Source organism: Oreochromis niloticus, linkage group LG12 (assembly GCF_001858045.2).
Source record: "Oreochromis niloticus isolate F11D_XX linkage group LG12, O_niloticus_UMD_NMBU, whole genome shotgun sequence".
Lineage (NCBI taxonomy): Eukaryota > Metazoa > Chordata > Actinopteri > Cichliformes > Cichlidae > Oreochromis > Oreochromis niloticus.
The window spans coordinates 34,944,311-34,964,902 of NC_031977.2; the positions used below are offsets into that span (position 1 = coordinate 34,944,311).

At 40.3% G+C, this 20,592-nt stretch overlaps 1 protein-coding gene across 2 annotated transcripts; it reads right to left on the minus strand.

The window, feature by feature from the left end:
- Positions 1-25: 25 nt before the first annotated feature.
- On the minus strand, positions 26-20,093 carry LOC100697943 (SEC14-like protein 2). 2 transcript variants are annotated; one of them, XM_025897099.1, is made up of 12 exons: positions 19,773-20,092; positions 14,223-14,298; positions 8,904-8,947; positions 7,142-7,204; positions 6,829-7,017; positions 6,295-6,390; positions 6,150-6,210; positions 5,991-6,074; positions 5,791-5,897; positions 2,575-2,714; positions 1,607-1,776; positions 26-1,527 (listed from the first exon to the last, which is right to left on the minus strand). In XM_025897099.1, the coding sequence occupies exons 1-12, from the start codon at positions 19,824-19,826 to the stop codon at positions 1,376-1,378; spliced, it is 1,236 nt and encodes a 411-aa protein (XP_025752884.1). In that variant the 5' UTR covers positions 19,827-20,092; the 3' UTR covers positions 26-1,375. The 2 variants fall into 2 exon arrangements, with proteins under 2 accessions (XP_025752884.1, XP_019221117.1); XM_019365572.2 differs by lacking the exon at positions 14,223-14,298 and having other exon boundaries at positions 19,773-20,093.
- Positions 20,094-20,592: the final 499 nt, after the last annotated feature.

A 20,592-nucleotide genomic window follows, 5' to 3' on the forward strand; every position in this document is an offset into this window, starting at 1 on the left:
TCAAATCAAACAAATAAAACAAATATTACAATTATTCCATTTTTATTTCTTTACAACTGTGTTATTACAGCTTTGAGACACAGTCAGATTATAAAGATTCACTCACTGGAATGGCAGGAATAATATATACTGTTTATTTTACCAAACAAGAGGATTTATTATATTCATTTCTGCCTTTATATTTTCAGTCTTGGACTTAAAACTTAAATATTAAATTATATAATAAATCACATTAATGCAATTCTTTGAAAAAAATATTTAGAGGAAAGGGTTTTTTGCGAATATAAATTAATTGTTAATACAGTCATATGAAAAAGAAAGCTTTCACAGGTACTCGCGTGGCAGCACAGCTTCGGTTTGCGAGCTTGTATTTACACAAACTAGAAGACTTCAGGAACATCCTTGTGTCAGATGAGGCCAAAGTGTCTAAACTCTGCACCAACACCTCGCACCAACTGTCATCACAGTGGTGGAGAAGTGATGTTTTGCAGCTTCAGGACCTGTGCACCATGCAGTCAAGTCAGTTAAGTCAGCCATGAGCTCCTCCAGTGCCAAAGTAGTCTAGTGTCAAATGTGAGGCCCAAAGAAGGCTCAGCAACAGGGCAATGATCTCAAACACAGCAGCAAGTCTCCAACAGAATGGCTGAAAACGAAAAGACTCATGGTGCTACAATGGTCCGGACAAACTCCAGACCTCAACCTGACTGAAATGCTGTTACAGGACCTTAGCTGTGCATAAACAATACCTGCAAATGTCAATGAGCTGAAGGTGCTGAACGTGGTTTATGAGCTACTGAATGATGGGATTCTTAGTCTTCACTGCAGAGTCCGTGATATGTTCTTTTTGACATGACAGTGTATGTTCATGGAAAGCGTGATCACTAGAGGCACACCTGATAAATGATGAATCAAAAAAAGAATGACAAATAGCACAAAATTTAGTGCATTTTGCAATAAATTCAAATATTTATAGTTTTACTTTGATTTTACTGCATATACTCAGAAAATGTCTATAGAAAATATTTCTCTGCACATGGACAAAGTTTGATACTAATTTCAGCTGTTTGTTTACACCGTATCACGCTGTGTTATAACCAGCTCATTTATTTGGCGCCTGCTGAAACACCAGTGCTGATGTGGAACAAAAATAACAGAGTAAAGCTAAACAGGCCAAAAAAATGGGCTGAAAATCTGGGATCTGTGATGTTTGAGAGGAGAATGGGTGAAGTGAAGTTTCCAAATAGATGCCACATGAATAAGAGTCACCCAGCATTGAGCTATAATACTATTAATCCACACGACATGTTCAAATCAAGTATGTAAGGCTGTGCTCTCTGAGCAGCTAACCATCACTGATCTGATGACATCATCTTTGTTATAACTGACTGTCGCACTCCACTTCCACGTGGTCGCCGGACTTCCCGTTTCTCTGCGCGGGCTGTAAATGATCAGGAAGCAGGACCTCAACACTGTAGCTGATGCGTTTGGCCTGGAAGATGCTGTAGGTGTTGTCGAACCTCAGCACATCTGTGGGGGACAGGCAGGATGGAGTATTTAGACAGTTGGGTTTAACATCACAGCAGCATTCGAATACAAGGCTACTCACAGACTCCTGGACGCTCACAGGTCAGTGAGCCATCCTCGGGTACTAAGTGGGCGTTGTATCGCTGACTGGGGACGATTTCCTCCATCTCAGCCGCCTTCTTCCATTCACCCTTTTTGGCCTTTAGAAAGACCCCAAATCCGATGTCTCCACCGTCACTGGCAAACTGCCACCTAACAGGATGTAAAAATGCTTTGAATTAGCGAAGGCCTTTATTTTGAAAACTAGACTGTGGTTTCTCACAACCAAGATGGTGATGGCAGAAACGCTCGTCTCGAGGCTACACAATGGGACTTTAGAAACCAGTGAATGATGTCACCGTAGCCGTGTCCATCTTTTGTTCTGTCTATGGTCTCACTGCAGCTGGGAGAGGAGGAACTACGACGAGGAATAAGCTGCACCAAGAGGGAGCGCACATTCTTCCCTGCAGATGCGCACATGCTGCTCAGGTTGACTGGGACCCTACTCACTTGGTCTTACATTGTCAGCATAACTGTCAAATAGCAAACCTAACTTTGTTGTTCTGGTTCTTCTTTTGTCACGATTCTGTACTTACATTAAAGTTTAAAGATGTAACTGATTTAATCTTCCTTTTTTTTAAGCTGTAGCTTGAACATAGACCCTTTTGGTTTGTCATTTGATGTTTTGTGATATAAATGACCTGAATAAAGATCACTTTAAAGATTTCTTCACGCTCCAAAGACGGATGGCGTGCTTCAACCTTTAATCGCACAATGAATGAAGTGAGTGATTTCACAACAAGCTGGCGTGATGAGTCATAATCATATCACAGCCTCTGTGGCTGTGAGTCACGCCGTCTCTGTAATGATACAGCACATTCTTTTTAAGGGCTCTTCGCTACGGCTCATCGACTCCACTTTGAGAAATTTACAGATACTATTCTTTCTACATGACAGTCTCCTTTTGACAGGACCTTTAATCATAGACTCTGTATGACTTTTATCACTGACCTGAGAACACAGCCGGGGAACAAGATCTCAAAGTCCAGTTGCTGTGAAGAAACTCGGCTGATGGTCACAGACTGCTCGTAATCCACCTTCACATGGTCCCGCACGTAGTAGGAGGGAGGAACTGGTCCAACATGGTTTATCTGCAGCAGAGAGTCAAAAAGTCAAAAAACAGGCGTCAAATACTCACACAGACAATGAGTGAGAGGTTTGAGAGCAGAAAAGTGAAGGAAAGAAGAAAAGGCTTCACTTACTGTGCCATTTTACAGCTATGAAAGCTTGTAAAATGTCTAGTTGAGCACAAAACTGGTAAAAATGTTATAGACGAGCAAAGTGTTCTCTCTCTCTCGGTTTTTCTGTTTATTCACATAAAGTCAAACCAATGATGTTCAGTGATTTCCCATAACAGTGCAATACAAGATGCAACCAGCAGAGGGCAGTGACTTCCTGATGAGAACTGAGCTGAGCTGCCTGTATTGTTGAATCCAATGTCCATCGGTCCAGCAGGTGACGAGCAGGTTAAGAGCACGTACAGACAGACAGAGCTCTTAACTGTAGGTCAAATTTAAGAAAACCTGTCACGGTTTCACAAAGTTTTCAGCTGTTTTTGGATGTCAGCTTTATTGTGGAGGAAGTCAAACTATTGTGTAACCACTTCTCTAAAAATCTTGCAGAGATGTACCTTTATGTGATTTTATTTTATGACTGCCACAGAAAAACGAACAGGTACAGAAAAGAAAGGCAGAGGCAAAGAATCAAAACAAAACTAACAGCAAGTGAGAAGAACATCAGTCAATTTACACAGTTCATACAGAAGGAGGAAGAGTGACGGGGAAAAACCCTGTGAGGTGCATAAGGCGCTATTTATATATATGTATGTTTCATTTTGTTTAAAGTAGGTTTTTAAAATGAAGTAAATTTCTCAGATTTGTGTCCCCGACCACTCGGCTCCTGTTGGAAACAGAAAGTTGCATTTAGCGATTTTCTCTTCTCTCCTTTTACACTCATGTTGTTCCAGAGAGTTTTATTAGTAAAGCACTTAATAATCTTGTTATTTTTAAAGCTATATAAAAAATGATATTATCAAAGCTGTATGCACCCGTTTCAAAGCCACTAACTGTTTAACAGTACCTGAAAATAATGAGGCATCATATTCAGAAACAAATCACCACAAACTCTTAAACCTTTCTAATTAAACACTCGTTCTGCAACACAACTACACTGGACAGCACAAGTATGTGAACCCGTAACAGCAATTAGAACACAAATTCACACATGGACCGAAATCAGAATAACACAATAGAAAATCAATGACACACAGCTAGCTAAAGGACAACTAGTTAAACACACAAGGTTAAAAAAAGGAGAGAAAGAAACAAAACATTTGAGGCTGAGCGTCTGTTCCCTTCAACGCAGTCAAAATGAATTTCTCTCGTTCTGTTCCTCATCTGTTCTGGGCCCAATTTTTTATCTACAGAAACAGTGACAAACACGGGTCAGTTGTGTCATCTGGAGCTGCGTCTACGGCTGCAGGACTACCGAAGCTGCTGTTTTCTGCAGGGTAAGGCCACTACTCGCTTCACAGAACATCTGACAGGACTTCTATTTTTATTTGCAGGTCTGCAAACATATTATTGGTCATTCTTTTTAATGCAACACACAAGCTCTTTGTATTGTATCAAGAAAGATGCGCTAAACAGTGTTTTGTGTGTGTGTAGCTGTATTGATTTATCCTGCTGCAGACAGCCAGTCTGGAATAGCCGGTGCATTGTCAGTGACCTGCAGTGACTACACTGGTTCATCCATGTGTAACAGGATCCCTCACACAGCCAGAGCCGGCCGAACATTTTATGATTCAGTGTTAGAGTAGCCTGGTGGTGGTTTGTTTGGCTGTAGCAGGAGGTTATGTAAAACATCGTTTGCTAGTCAAATGTAAACCCACAACATATTAGCATGATATCAAAGCACAGGGGAAGCTGCTAAAACCGTAGGAGCACACGATGCAAAGCAGTGAAGGGAAACTACAGGACTCACAAGTTTCAGTCGAGATACATTAAAACAGTAAAACGGTGACTATTTCTGCATCTACGGGAGAGCTGATTGGCTGTAGTTGGAGTCAGACTGCTATCCACTCACAGCAGTTTTGAAAATTAAAGTTGTCACATAGCTTCATTAATTTAAAAGCTTAATACATTTAATAGAAATAGAAAATTACATTTACAGCTATAATAAGAACCACACCTGTGTGACAGCTTGTTTTCAAAACGAGATGCGTAATGTTATCAAATAAAACACACATATATATGAATGATTACATTGGTGTTTGTTACTGAATTCACTTGATGCATTTTTAATATTAAATGATATTTGATACTCTCAGTCTGTTGAGCGCAGTCATGTGATTTCTGATATGCTGGTCACCTTAAAGCAGTCAGTGGATACATTTGTAAATAAACTGTCATGTTCATATTCTTTGTAACAAAGAAGCACATCACTGAGCGAAACACACAATGTATCGATGATGATATTTATATGAAGGTGTATTGGATATACAGCGTGTGAACACCTGGCCTAATAGAAACAAGGGAATAACATAAAAATGTCGTCTGTGCCCACAGTCAAGCACGTTACAGTCCTAAAAGGGTTGATTCATTTATCACAAAGGTTGAAAACCTCAGGCCTAAAAAGCAAGCCAATCCTGAAGTACTTAAAGTGCATTCAACCATAAAGGCCAGCAGGGGGCGACTCCTGTTGCAAAGAAAAGTCCAATGACCCTTCTTTTCACCTGACTTGTGACCTCAGTGATGAAGTCCTGAGGAGTTTATAAACGTAGTTTCAAGTGTTGTGTCATGGAAAATAAATGTAGATATTATATTATATGGCCATGCGCTTAAGACAGATCGTCCACTGAGTGATGTGAAGGTGGCTACATCCATCTTTTATATACAGTCTTTATGAACGTGGGCAAAACAACTACAGTAGAATAACAGTCGATAAATTACCCGACAACCAAAGAAAACAACTTCAGACTACTACAGCGACCGAGGCTTTTAGAGATGTTGAGATTATATGCAACAGATACATTAATGTCTTATGAGTGAGCCAAAAGCACTGATTGTAAATCTGTGATGGATATTTGTCGCCTCCAACGTTTCAGCCATTTTTTAATCATTTAAAAAATAAAGGACAAACAAGTCAGGATGCTGCAGCCTGACTCACCTTGTTGCGACAACGAGGGTCTCCGTCAGGATCCGTCAGTTTACCCCCGTATATCACCGGCAGCTCCTCGGCATCGATGTGATTCAATAACACCTCCTGCCAGTTGGCTGTGAAAGCGCCGAAACCATAACACTAAATTTCACTCCTTTGAGTGACATCTTGCAAACGGAAGGTAGTGACATGCAGTGTTTTTGTCTCACCTCCCAGGATGCAGATCTTTTGTCGCGTGGCCTCACTCAGAAAGTGCTTGACGAGGTTGTAGGCCACAGGAAAGATTTTAGGGGCTGCGACAGAAAAAGCAGAAATCTGTCAATCGGACATTCAGCTAAATTTGTCATTTCAAAAAAGTATGAAATCACCTTTGATAACAAACAGTTTCTTCAGCCCTTCTGGATAGTTGTCTTCAAACATCTGGAGGATCTGGTGCAACAGAGAAACATCAGCACCAACAGATCTTTTCTTCTGCTCCGTCTGCTTTTACACTACATGCATACAAGTCTATACCTCTCCATATGTTTCTATAGCTGGCTTCCATAAGTGCTTCAGGCCCAGACCCTCAACATCGTAGATCATTGTGATCGACTCCACGTTCTTCCCCAGCTGGAAGGAAACGGTGACATAAAGACAGAAAATGAGATGCATGTTTATTGCAGAGTTAACAGTCAAGTTGCGAAAAATTGCCATAGTGTGATTAAATAATGTTATAAGATTAAATAATGTGGGTTCAGTGACATCCAAAGGAGACAAGAAGAATAAAATAAAATATTAGGACGTGATTATGTGGTATTTATAAAATTAATGAATTCATGAAGATTAAAGAATGCTTTGAGCTCTTTTTAAAATGATTTCATGTTCTGGTGACCAATAACTGTGATCTTAAACAGTCATTGAACTAAAACAGCTGCATTAACTTTGATCCTAATTCAAATAAATCAAAAATGCAGTGCTGAAGGCCAAAGGGTCACCAGGTGGGGAGTAATCGCAGGGATACGGCATTTTAGTGTGAGGCGTGAACAGGAACACTGCATCGGCTCTTACTCTCTCCGACTGGAGGTTACACTCCTTCTGAAGCATCTCGCAGTCTCTGATCTTGGACTTGATGAAGTCTTGCTTGGAGGCAGACAGAAAGAGGCCCTTAGGATCTACAGGTCCGATGACATCGTACCAGATGGGACTGCCCTCGCGGTCGTAACCGCACATCCCTCCTGACAGATATTTCTCGATAACCTGCAAGAAAACCCCCGATTTTGATATCAAACACTGCCTGGAATAGGAGCGAAGAAGCCGTGTCATTTTCTGAAAGTACAATGAAGCTACATTACATGTACATAAAACCTTTTCAGGGGGTTACCTCTGGTGGACGCCAGTCAGTGATTATTGTGTCTACTTTCATCTGTTTCCTGAACTCCAAATGCTGGAAGAAAAGATGGATGCATGTTAGCTTCTGTTGTTATCGTTGTGTCATCTGTGCTTCTGTTGTTGTCCTCATCTGTTATTGATTCCTGTATGTTTACTGTTGCTTTGCTCACTTGCTTTGCTCACTTGCTCACATGCTTCTCGTTTGATTTCATGAGATGATTTTCCCGCCATCATTGTGCAGTTTTCTGTTGTTTTTATTTGAGATAGTAACTGTGGATTGTTAGCCTCTGGCTTTCAGTTCACTTCCTGTTGGAGTTTGTTGGTAACTTCTTTTTTCAAGCTTAGAGATCATCACTTAAATATTAATAATACATTTTTTTGATTTGTTATTTAGTAGTTCTCAGACCATTAAATAGCACCAGGGCTGCAGCTGAAACAAACAACTATGTTACCCACATTAATAATCTGTCTCAATGACAGAGCTGAAACACTGACAACTTTTATTTTTTAAAGTGGCACTTTCTTTTTTTTATATACAGCGGGGGTGGGGAACCCCAGGCCTGGAGGGCCGGTGTGCTGCAGGTTTAGATGTGTCCTTGATCCAACACAGCTGATTTAAATGGTTAAATGACCTCCTCAACATGTCTTGAAGTTCTCCAGAGGCCTGGTGATGAACTAATCATTTGATTCAGGTGAGTTGACACCGGGTGAGATCTAAAACCTGCAGGACACCGGCCCTCGAGGCCTGGAGTTACTTACCCCTGATATACAGCATAAGAACCTAGGTTTGTATTCAGACGCCAACTTGGAGTGAAACGTAAAGGTGACATTTTCTCAGAGGTGTCTGATGTCATCAGAGTGTAAAGTTTTGATGTTTTTGGGGTTTTTTTGTCATTTCCTATCCTCCCTCCAGACTTTGCGTAAAGTACGTGTGCATTTTTTTGTCATTTACAGTTGAAAACAAAACAGGAACTCCTCGTCTGGTGATTTCCACATGTAATATTTAGGAGCTATTTGAAACTGTTAATGCTATACCTTGATAACTGTGTGTTAAATTTGCAGGACTTTGACCTTTGCTGCACACACGCAGTGTCAGATTAGTCTGCAGAGCGTTGCTACCGTTAGCAGTATTAGCATCAGCCGCCTTCCTTTCTCGCAGGCTAACATCTGCACACCTCGTTTAGAACTTCCACAGAAAGTATAAATAAAATAATATTTAAATTAACTAACTAGTACTCCTGATGACAACTAGCAATGGAAGCAACATGTAAATAATTAGTAGTCGCCTTAATCCCTGGTTGAATCATGGTTTGAAATTGTGCATGAACTGTGTTTCGTAGAAGGCAACAATGATACAGAAACAGCAAATAATCGCAAACGCAACTTCACATTCTGCCCCCTAGTGGACAACAGTCACCTGTACAGTAAATTTAGTCACTGTAAATCTTATCCCATCAATGTAAATACTTCTTTAATCCTTTTTATCTACATCTTATCTCTTTGGTGGCAGTGATGACTCAGTTTATCCACAGTGTAACATTACCACACTGCTCCTCTCTAATCTGGAGCCACTCCCACACTAATAACCAGTGTGTGCTGCAGCTAAGCGCACGAATATCGTTCACTAAATGGGAACGCATTATGGTCGTACTTTGGCTTGCGGTTCAGCAGTGCAATGCATTTCTAGAAGAGTGCTACACGTGGAAGTCCTTTAAAAGTCCAGGCCTACAAAAGTGAAAGTCCAAGTTTATTACCTTTCGCAGCATTGCCTCAGACTTCTGGATATTGAAGTTTCTGGCTGAAAAGGAGAAATAAAAAAAGAAGGCAGCCATGATTAATGCTGAAATCCATCTTCTATTCCACAATAAAGAGAGTTGAAGCTTGAATGAGATTATATAACAAGTGCAAATTAAAAGGATAAAATAAGAGAGTCCAGAAAAGAGATAAGAAACATAATTTTGCTGTGATTCTTAAAATTTACATCGGAAAATGTAATATTTTTAACAAATTTAATGCTGAATTATACAATGTAGGATATGTTACATAAAGCTAAAACTAAAACCATCGTGCAAACACATGGTGCTGTAATTAAAGGGGCAGCTGGTGATGTAGAAAGGCTTTAATTTATATAAGCTTCCTCTGGAATTTTCTCTCATATTATTCCTAAATCTGCTTATCAACAGGAATCTAACAGAAATATTAGCAGGAATAATGGCAGTACGGTGCTCATGTTGGAACTATGTTGTTCCAACTTTGGCCAAATAACAAAAAAAAAAAAAATCATGTAAAGGTGTCAGACAACAATCTGAGAAGCCAGGAATTACTAAAATTGTTCCCCTGATGTTTTTGAATGATCTGAGACAATTATTCAGAAGTTTAAAAATATAGAAGAATCTCTTAGATGATCAAACATTCGATCGCCGTGCAGCTCTTCTCTGTAACGCAGTCAGCATTAACACCACGGTGTGAGTACGAGCGATGCAGGACAGAGTGCACACACAGGCTAATGCTCCTTTTAAGGTGATTAGCTCTGCAGCTGACAGTCCGGTGGAAAGACACGACAGTGCTGTGGCTGTGAACTGAGACTTACATCTTACTCAACCACTAGATTACACTACACCTAATGCTTCCTCCTGGCACACTAACAGCAACCTCCAGGGCACTCAAACACAAAGCAGGGCCAGGATGAAGACCTGGCCACCTCTTCCTCTGGGTCAGTAAAGACATGCATGTCACCGTAATGGTCTGAAGTAATGGGTTTAACCTTTTTAAATTTAGATGACAGTTATTTTTTCAAACGCCGCTTGGTCTATATGATATTAAAGTTCAGACACTGCAGTTGAGGCTCACCCCCGAAACCAAGTCAGTCCCTACAGATTGGCACATTGAAATGTCCAAATTTACAGCAACGAAACACAAAAATAAAGCAAATGAGACAAAAATAAAAACAGCTTTGGCTGCTATGGATAGTTGTCCACTTCATCAACCATCCACCCCACCATGCTTTGACGGTGTTTCTGCAGATATCCGTGTCTTTGTGTGTCATCAGTACAGTTTATGACTGCAGCTTGCTAATGAACCTCGCCACCATCTCTGGCTTCCTGTTTTCCATTTGCTGTTTTATTTTGGTGATTGCTTTTCCCCGGGTTTCTCTCTTGGGCGCTTTCGCTCCCTGTCTGTCATCCTGATCCTCTGCAGCTGTCTCCCACCTGTGCTGTTCCCACCTGTGTCTCGTTGCTTTCTGACTGACTGAAGTCACCTGGAGGTGTCTGTGCGGCAAAAGTGCTTCAGCGCTTCCCTTATGACCCCCTTTAGCAGAGGCTTCACAGGAGCGTCCTTTACCTTTACCAGCGCACTTTACCATCATTAATCAAAGCAAATGATTAACGTGGCTGACAAGTGGCACACCTGTAAATGCTGATTAATAGTATTTTTCGCTCCAGGCCATAACTTGCTGATGTGTTTTGAGCCTTCAATGAAAGGCTGGTAAAACCACAGATGTAATCACAGCACGACACAGCTCTGATGAAATCTGCTTCTTACATAAACAATGTGGATTTATACACACAAACAGTCTTTACATAAGGATTAGAATTATCCAATTACATTTAAGTTATACAATCACTCAGTTTGGATTAATGTAATGCCAGCTTTTAGAAACTTTTGTTAATTGACTGCATTTGATAAGAAGTAATAAGGAGTAGTATTGGATCCTCTCTCCAACAGGAAGAATGAAAAAGAGACCCAAGTACTGTAGTATCTGCCGCCACATGATTAATCAGCTCGGTGCATCCAGGATCTCTTTTCCTTATGAGCTCACGATGCTTTCCCTCAGAAAATATTAAGGAAAACACCTATGAGGTCATTTTGGAGTATTCGACTGCAGCTAGTTGTTTCCCCCCTCTGTCCTCTGTCAAGACTTCCGTTTAAGCTGCCTGGTGTTACCGATTCTCATCGTGTCTGCACTGGATTCCTATTTTGTGGTTACTTCTGGGGATTTTCCTTGTACCAGTAAAGGCTCCGTTTTATGTTTCACATTTGGGCTCTATCCATGCACCTTCACTTCACAGCTGCAGACATTTTCAGCGTCGACTTTAGCTGTAATAAAAGTTTACGATGTGCCTCATTACTGGTACAAAGCCTCCGTCTGCAGCTCATTGCCTGATAACTCTCAGTCTATCTGATAGTTTCGCTGCTATCACTGGTGCATGCTCGCTAAAAAACAATGCAGGGAGATCAAACTCCAAAATTAAGCGATAATGTATTTGTGCACCTTACAGGGACTCTTATAACGTTTGCTGTTCTAAAGAAAGAGCGTGTGCTAATGTCAAAGGAAAACAAAATATCATGATATGAACATGTTCCCACAAACGTGATTAAAACTGTGGTCGTCAGAAGAGGAAGTCTCTGTACAAAGTTTTGGCACTTGTGGTTAATAAAAGCTGACTCAGCAGACTCCGCTTGATGATCACAGGCTGAAGGGGTATATGGGATAGGGGTAACCTTTTCTCTGCCATTTAACTCTCCCGCTGATCCTTGCTGCACTCACAGCACACAGAGATCTCTGACTGGTTTTAAATCATCAGTGGAGTGATCTGGCTTTTCACTGTCTTCTCATTCCCACAGTATATGTTCTTGTTTATTTACCAAGAAACAAAGATAGAAGTTTGGTGGTTCGATCCCTGGCTGCCCCAGTCTGCACAGAATTTGATATTTTAATGGTGATCATGTGTCCTCACCATGTGCTAATTCAGGCTATTTGCTTCACATCAATAAACTAGACCAGTGTTTCTCATCTGATATGCCTCTAAAAGCTCCCGTCAGATGGACTCTACAACATCTCCATCAACAACACCTCTGATGTTCAACGTTCAAATTGTGGCTTGTAATCTAAATCCTCGGAGTGGTGCACAAGCACAATATAAATGGCAGTCCAGGCCCATGTAAACTGGATCTGGACATTCAGATTATCGCAGACTTTCAGTTATGACTGGACGACCATCAGTTACTACTAGAATTCTCTTTCAATCACTCATCCAGTTACAGTTAATTTCAGTTATTTCTTTCTTTAAAAGCTACTCTAAATTATGTTTAGTGAACACCGGCTCTTTATTTTAAGCTAGCCATATGTTTAGTTAATTAAACTTGTTATTCATAATTTTAGGAAGCTATTGCAACTTTTTATCCAGTGCAGTTTACCTAACAAGTGAAAAATCGATGGTTTGATCTGAGGAGAAGACATAAATCCTGTTAAGGTTGCATCAGGAAGGGGATCCCACCTGCTATGGTGAATTTGGTGAATAAGGAAACAGATGAAAAGAGCTTTTATACACTACGTTTATCTAAGAATATGCATTTCCATATTCTTAGCCAACAGCTTGAACTGCCAGCCACACTTTAATCAATATTTCCTAACTGTGTGATCCTAATAGTTTAACTACAGTACTGTGCAAAAGTCTAGAGCCACCCCTCATTTCCTTATCTTTTGTTAGGAAAATGGGAAACAGGTGCAGCATGTGTAAATACAACTGGAATACATGTAAGGTAAATATCGAGTTTTCACATTACTAATGATCCATGATCTTGAAAGTCAACATGGTATGACCAGGCGCCGTCTTTGAGTGCTTATTCATCACTTTTAGTCAACTTTTCTGCTCAGATTTGTTCAGGTTACATGCAGGTTTTTTCACACTGGTTACAGATACAGAACTAATCTGTATCCCGTGGCTACAGCACAAATACCTCCTGGGGTACTTTTGCCTCTTGGGAATCACTAAGCTGCACTGTTCCTACAGTGTGATGCTGAGTGTGACATAACTCGTATCATTTAGAGCATGCATTGTCCAAACAGACCTTCATTGTCGATGTTTGGAGCTGTGACGCTCAGCTTTCTGAGAAGCAAATCAGGCATTTCACAGCATTTACGCTCATTTAGTAAGGCCTAATTAAAGAGAACAGCACGCCCTAACCGCCAGTCCGAATCCTCATTATGAGACACTTCTTCACTGTTATCAAAATCCAGGGAACTGAAACCTAGAAGAGCAGCAGAAACACAGCAGCAGACAGCCGTAGTGCACCTTTAATGCGATTAGCCGTGGATTAGCCTGATACATGGAGTGCTAGGCCTCTGCTTCAGAACTTAATCAGAACAAGGCCTGCTTTAATCGCTGCGCTTCCTCCAGGGTGCAAAACCACCACCTATTCAGACTCTGGATATCAGTTACACAAAGAAGATCTCCAACTTTTGTATTTATCTCTTATTTATTCGTCATCTTTTGGCAAAAAAAACATGTTTTTTTGTTGTTGTTGTTTTTCATTTTTCTGTTTTATTAACTTCTCCTCTCGACAGCAACTTTAGCAAACAGAATCATGATCTGATGGCACTGTTGTGCCAAACACATTTGCTTTGTGAAAACAAGCTCTATAAACTCTCTATAGGCTCCTCTTGTTAGTCGGCATCATGTTATTTTATTGTATTTATTCACATTTCTATATTTTATAGTGTAACCGTGTCAGAGCTGACAGGCAGGGAGGGGCAGATTAGCATGTATGTTACTGTTACAAAACAGACACACAAACAAGCAGACAAGCTTGCTCTGTGTGTGTGTGTGTGTGTGTGTGTGTGTGTGTGTGTGTGTGTGTGTGTGTGTGTGTGTGTGTGTGTGTGTCACAAAATGTACTTGATAATGGAGGGTTCAGGCCACAACAACGCCCTGCTTGAACCAGACGCAGACAGAGAAGGGTGGGGCCCCGGGGAGGGGGCATTAAAAAGGGGTACAAGAAGACCTGCCTCCCCCTCACTCAACAGTATAAGAGGTGGCATGTTGAGTGCACGTGTTGGTTTATGTGAGCAGAGTCATGAAAACACGTTGCTTCATGTCTCTTCATGCAATAAACCACCACAGTTGCGGTTACATATTGCACAAGTGAAATAATGCGACCAGATTTTTCCCAGTTTGCATTACAGGAGAAAACAACTTTAGCCTGTAGGAAGTGGAATTATGGGTAAACTTCTGCTTTTTGCCATTTTCAGTTTGGGAGAAGCGACGGATGCAAAGTGGTAGTAAACTCACCTCTGAGCCAACGTAAGAGGAAGTGGTCATGCTGTGCAGGAAGCTGAGAAAGAATATCTTGTACCCGTACTCGAAACTGCAGTCAGACACGGGAGAAAAGAAGAGGCATATGACTTCAGAGGAAACGTTTCACTAAATGTTTACAGCGGTGAGCCTGGGGGTGAAAAACAGCCTTAAAAGAGGTTTTTCTTTGTCCAAAGCCAAGTCTTTTCCACAGTGGTGTGTGTCACCGAATCTTGTGACTTAATGACTATTTTCCATTACAGCTGATGCCTGTAAACATGTTTACAGAGCTCGAGGCAGGCTTACATGACATTTTAGGCTCTAAATTTACTTTATAGCCAACAGCATGTCAAACAAATACATGTAGATAAGGACGAGTATGGTATCATTTCCCCTTGCAATACATGCAGGTTGATTCCTTCCTGCAGATTTTGACTTACAAGAGTCACTGGCACAAATAAATGAGGAAGAAGTGAATGCAAGCTTTGCAAAATTGCTGTATCATGATTTATATTCACTCAATGTATCAACTCATTGTATCACATTGATAACAGCTCTCCCCCTTATCTGCTATCAATGTGAACAGATAAGGCACAAGTTTATTTTGAAACAAGCTGATTTTAATGATAAAACATGCACAAAAAAAAAATCAAGTCAAATAATAAATTTGGGGCCCATAAAAGAGGTCGTATAAACTCAAATTAACCCCGTGTTGGTGCATGGGGTTAATTTTTGGGGGTGTGGCTGCAGGTTTTGTAATCACAGAAAAGTATTTGGTAAGAAAAGAAACAGATGGATGAATTGGTCAGATTTTCTTCCTAAAACCAAGAAGAAATATTTGTATTGCTGGTTTTGTCAGTTTAATGTAAAAGAGCAGAAATAAATGGCAAACATAAAAAATTCAGTTGCTGCAAAATGCAGGATGGTCAGGTTTTCCATTAGGATGGTGGAGTTTGTTCCCATACAGCCACTTAAGCTTAGTCAGTGGAGGTTACATGTATCTGTGTAGACTAGTTCAGTTCTGAAATACCAAAGCCAGTTCTTTAAGTGCCTGCCTTTATGTGCACTATCATGTCAAAACATGTCAAGTGCCTCTCCTAATATCAGTGTGTCACTTTGAAAACGTGACGTTACCTGAAATCCACACACCTTCCATTTTACATCATATTCTGGCAAAATACAAGACACACCCAGAAAGCCAGACAACCCAACCGACCTCACGGGCCTGAAATACTTTTTTAACCACTGGAAACCACTGCTCGATGCACTCATGTAAAAAGATATTGATTATTGAGGCAATCGTGGCTCAAGAGTTGGCAGTTCGTCTTGTAATTGGTTCGAGCCCCGGCTCCAACAGTCTCGGTCGTTGTGTCCTTGGGCAAGACACTTCACCCGTTGCCTACTGGTGGTGGTCAGAGGGACCGGTGACACCAGTGTTCGGGCAGCCTCGCCTCTGTCAGTGCGCCCCAGGGCAGCTGTGGCTACAATGTAGCTGCCATCACCAGTGTGTGAATGTCTGGATGACTGAATGTAGTGTAAAGTGCTTTGGGGTCCATAGGGACTGAGTAAAGCGCTATACAAATACAGGCCATTTACCATTAAACCTACAATTTTATTGGTCTAACTTTATGTATTTTAATGTTTTTTCATATGTAGAAATAAAGTCACATCCTTCTGTCCACGCTGGTTTTAACCTTAAATCACTAAAACGTTTTTTTTGTACTAATGAAAATCTTTTTTTTTCAGCAGCAACAAAACTTCCCATCAACCTTTAAGCTCCACCCAGTGAAAGTTCAGCCGTTAACGCCTCAACAATTGTAACACACCTGACATATAACGGATGTGGATAAGAGACACAGGAGCATCTTAGCTTCACCGCACCAGAGTGAAAAAAGAAGAGCAAACTTTTTTTTTTGGTTTGTTACTCGATCATTTAAAGCAGGTGTTGACCTCGGCCCAGTTTAACCTCCAGTGGCTTGGACCATTAAAACAGCTGCATGGTAAAGTGACCCATCATTTTAGACGACAGTTAATGAGATCTTTAATTTTCATCTTTAATTTAATACCCCTGAGATCATTTTAGAAAAATATGTGCAGTTTTAGCAACATACCTCACTACATGTGGATTACAATGTTCACATAATAGTGAACTTTTAAAGACACATGGAACTAAACAGCTGTGTAGTAAAGCTGGAATCACCACGATCGCCTGGAGCAAGGTACTAAACCCTGATGCAGTGTGAGTGTGTGCATAGATCAACATAGATAAAAGCACTGTATGAATGTGGGTGTGACTTGGTGAATGAGCCTTGCAGTAGAAAATGCTAGTCCATGTATAATTTATCTACCTTTATCATAACAGTATAGTATATGTCTCAATCTTTCTTACTGTAAAAACACTCCTGCAGCAGAGACCTCTGCTGTGGAGGGTTAATATGAACTAATAGAACATGTCCACAAACTTTTGGCTTTATTGTACACTTTGTGGTGTGTATACATGCAGATAACAGACTTTCCCTTCAGCTAGATGATGAATGACAGCAGACCCTTGACATCATATGATAACAGATGTGGAGCTGAATATGCTCTTAATGGGGTACATGACTTGCAGCTGATTATGTTGCTAATGACTAAGAACTGTTTTGTTTTGGGGTTTTTTTCAAAGTTTATTTATCCAGGAAGAAATTCTTTTGCGAGAAAGTCGTGGCCGAGCCTGTTTTTTCATGGTGGAAGCACCGGCATAAACAAATGGACGTACCCACTGTGACGTTACCCATCATTTAGGGCAGTCGTGTTATGAACCCTGTGTTTTGTGTTTTTGGACCTTTAAGTTCTGCTATTATAAACTGTCTTCAGTTTAATTCTCAGTTTCTTGTTGTGTTTTCACTCTTCTGCCTTTTTTTTTTTTTTACAGTTACTGTTGTGTTTATTGTGTTCCCTCTCTCAGTTTACCCTTCCTCACCCGTGTTCCCTGTGTCTAGTTAAGTCTCCATCACTATGGTAATTGGTCCCATGTTAAGTTATTTCCTGTTTTATTCTGATATTCTCCTTATTTTTGTGCCCTATATTCAGTTTTGCTTCCCTTGTCTTGTTTTCCCTGATTGGCTTCAGCTGTGTACCCTGGTGTTTCTAATTTGCCTACAGTGAACTGAATGTTTGTCTGCCTGTGGCTTTTTCCATTGTGTTTCTCCTGTTTGGTTTTACGTGATTTGTTTCCTGCTGCCTGCTGGACTTAAACTACACAAACATAAAGGTTTGTTTTTTCTTCCTTAATTAATTCCATCTGATGAGTCCAGTAATCTACACAGTCCATTACATGACAGTAAGAAGCAAAGGGTGGATCTGAGTGTGAAACCACAAGCTCACTGGCTTATGATTAGCCGCTCACAAGCTGTTAACCAACAACTGTATCCAGAAAAGTTCTAGTAAAACACTGTCCTTGTGGGTTTATTGGATGAGTTACTGGTTTCATGTCATAACACATACAAAATTAAGTACATTTTGTAAACTACAAGGACCCTAAGAGTCAGAAGGATTATTCAGGATATGCTCACTTGCTACTAACCTGTGCAAGGACAAAAATGTTATTTTTTTCTTGACAGCTCTATGAATGCAGCATGTTTCAAAAGTAATTTATGTAATTTGTTGGTTAAAAGAAATCACTGTTTCACTGTCCGAAATACTAAATGGTCTGCATTTGTATAGCGCTTTACTCAGTCCCTAAGGCCCCCAAAGCGCTTTACACTACATTCAGTCATTCACCCATTCACACACACATTCACACACTGGCAATGGCAGCTACATTGTAGCCACAGCTGCCCTGGGGCGCACTGACAGAGGCGAGGACACTGGCGCCACCGGGCCCTCTGACCACCACCAGTAGGCAAACGTGGGGTTAGTATCCTGCCCAAGGATATTTACTAGTGTTAACAATAAACATAACACTGAAGTTTTAACTTATGTTTTACAAAGGTCTTGAGCCACATCTGATTTCTTTATAATTAATAATTTGTTAGAAAAATGGGAAATAGGTGCAGCGACTTATTGAAACATAAGGCAAAAACCGTTCTAGGAGCTTGAAAGTCAATATTTGGTTTGAAGCTTTCTTGTTATTTCTTTTAGACTTCAGGAATAGTTCTCTAGGGTTCATGAAGGACATTCAAAGCTCTTCTTTAGATGTTGATGGCTTTTTGTTTGCCATTCTCTGTCTATACGATCCCACACTGTGATGATAATTTTGAAATCCAGGCTCTAAAGGGGCCAATCATGACTGCTAGTGTTCCGTATGGTGTTTTTTTTTTCTATCTATGATGGGTTTACAACACTGGCTGTGTGGTTGGGATCAGTGTCATGCTGAAAAATGAAGCTGTTGCCAATCAGATGCTTTCCAGATGGTTTTGTACGGTGGATGAAAATCTGATTGTACTTTCCCAAGTTCATAATTCCATTCATTTAGACAAGATCACCGACATCACCAGTCCCAAAATATAAAGAAATGATGATGGCTCAAGACATTTGCACAGTACTATAAATCTAAAATAGCACCTATTGTTTTTCAGTAATGTTTTCCCACTCTGACTTCTTGGTGGAAAATGTGCACCAAGTACAGGGGTAATCTTAAAAAAGACATTTTTAATCTATTTTTATTAACACTTTGTTCACATACAGATGAAGAAAAGGACATTTTTAATGTCAGTGAGACATATAAAGGTCACTTTGCCAACAACTGATTGCAGCTCCTGCCTTTTTTCTGGCTCAGAATTACTTGTCTGTTGTTTGGCAAATTATAGGCCAACAAGTCATTTAAATACGGATACAAATGTTTTTTGGCAAATACACAAATCACTATTTGGAACATCACTGGCTTGTAAAATATTAGGATTTTAAATTTATTGAACACTGACTATCTAATGGGTTTTAGGCAGCAACTAAAATCTGTTACCTGAGTTTCTCAGTCAGATTAGCTTTTTTTTTTTTCCCACAACGCTATCCTTGTTCTATGGGCTCAATTCTGATCTTTAAAAAAATCTAAAATATAATCAAGTTTAATACAACAACAACAATAATTTAAAAAATCCTTATAAACCCTTTATAAAGTGTGGCTTACAGATTCTGTGTATCATTTACAGGCTACATATAGAGTAATAAAGACACCACAGTTTCAAACGTGGGTGATATTTAAAAATTTAATCTAGTTTAGCAAATTTAACCTTCCTCCATAGTTGCTGATCAATAATACATCAGTATATGACTAACATTAACAGAAAATATTAGTGCTGCGTATAAACCCTTAAAATTTTCGCTTAATTAGACAGAGGAGACTCCACTGTGATATATGGGCTAGAAAGGAAATAAATGCAGGACAGCGTCTGTGCGCATGCTGTGACAGCTCACTGTGAGCCTCTACACACACTATTAGAGCGTTTCACAGTGTGAAGGAAACCACACACTGTGAAAACAGCGAAGCAGATCAAGACGAATAAGGCCAGTGTGAAGGCATCACCCCATTCAGTCGCATTATCAAACTCTTCTTATTATGAAACTGACCTGCTCCAGCGCCTCAGCCTGTTTAGGACTCAGGTCTCCCACTCTCCCGCTCATGCCTCCGACCTGTGGATAAAGACAGCAGAGCTCCTTCAAAGTTCCGTCTTTGACGCCTCCACGTGATGCTCATCCACGGCCTCAGCGTCCTGCTATCCTCCGGTGTCACTGCCCGGTGGTGGAAAACGTATGAGAGGGGGAAAAAATATAAACAAGGCTCTCACACCGCCCGTTTTTCCGCTATGCTTAAAGATCCAGCCCAGCTGGCTAACTCAGCCAAAGAAAGAGGGTGAAAATGACAGGACCGCCACTCTGCAGCAGAGGGAGGGGCCACGGGGAGCAGAAGCCCCGCCCTCTCTGTTCATAGGTTCACGCACTATTAAAATCATGTTATTAAATACAGAATTATTCAATTTATATTTCGCATTTAAATTCTCAAGCTAATCAGCTGAAAATAAAGAGTAAATAATTTAATCTACGAGGCCTTACACTGAGAAATTTAAGCTCTTTAACGTTTAATAGTAGGTGTTTTTTCCCTTTGGGGTAAGACATTGTCGAGACAGAAAGGAGACGATCTTTGGAAAAAGAAAAAAAATTAACAAATCTTGCACATGCGCACATACAATAAGCTTTTTCACGTCGTTAATTAAATTAAGTTATTGCGTATTATGCTACTTTTTTTAACGTTATGTTTAACTGCGTATTGCGTAGTAGTGATACCCTATATTTATAGTCGTACCGGGCAAGTGAGAAAAGGAACAGGTTAAAAGCTCTTGATTTTTATCTCCAGTGCGTTCTGAAAAATATTAGACTTTGATAAAGGGAA

Coding starts and splice junctions, on each gene's coding strand:
- LOC100697943 (XM_025897099.1), bottom strand. CDS start 19,826: ATGAGCGGGAGAGTGGGAGACCTGAGTCCTAAACAGGCTGAGGCGCTG. Junction 6,075..6,149: donor GAAACTGTTTGTTATCAAAG/GTGATTTCATAC, acceptor TTTCTGTCGCAG/CCCCTAAAATCTTTCCTGTG. Junction 5,898..5,990: donor AAAGATCTGCATCCTGGGAG/GTGAGACAAAAA, acceptor GCGCTTTCACAG/CCAACTGGCAGGAGGTGTTA.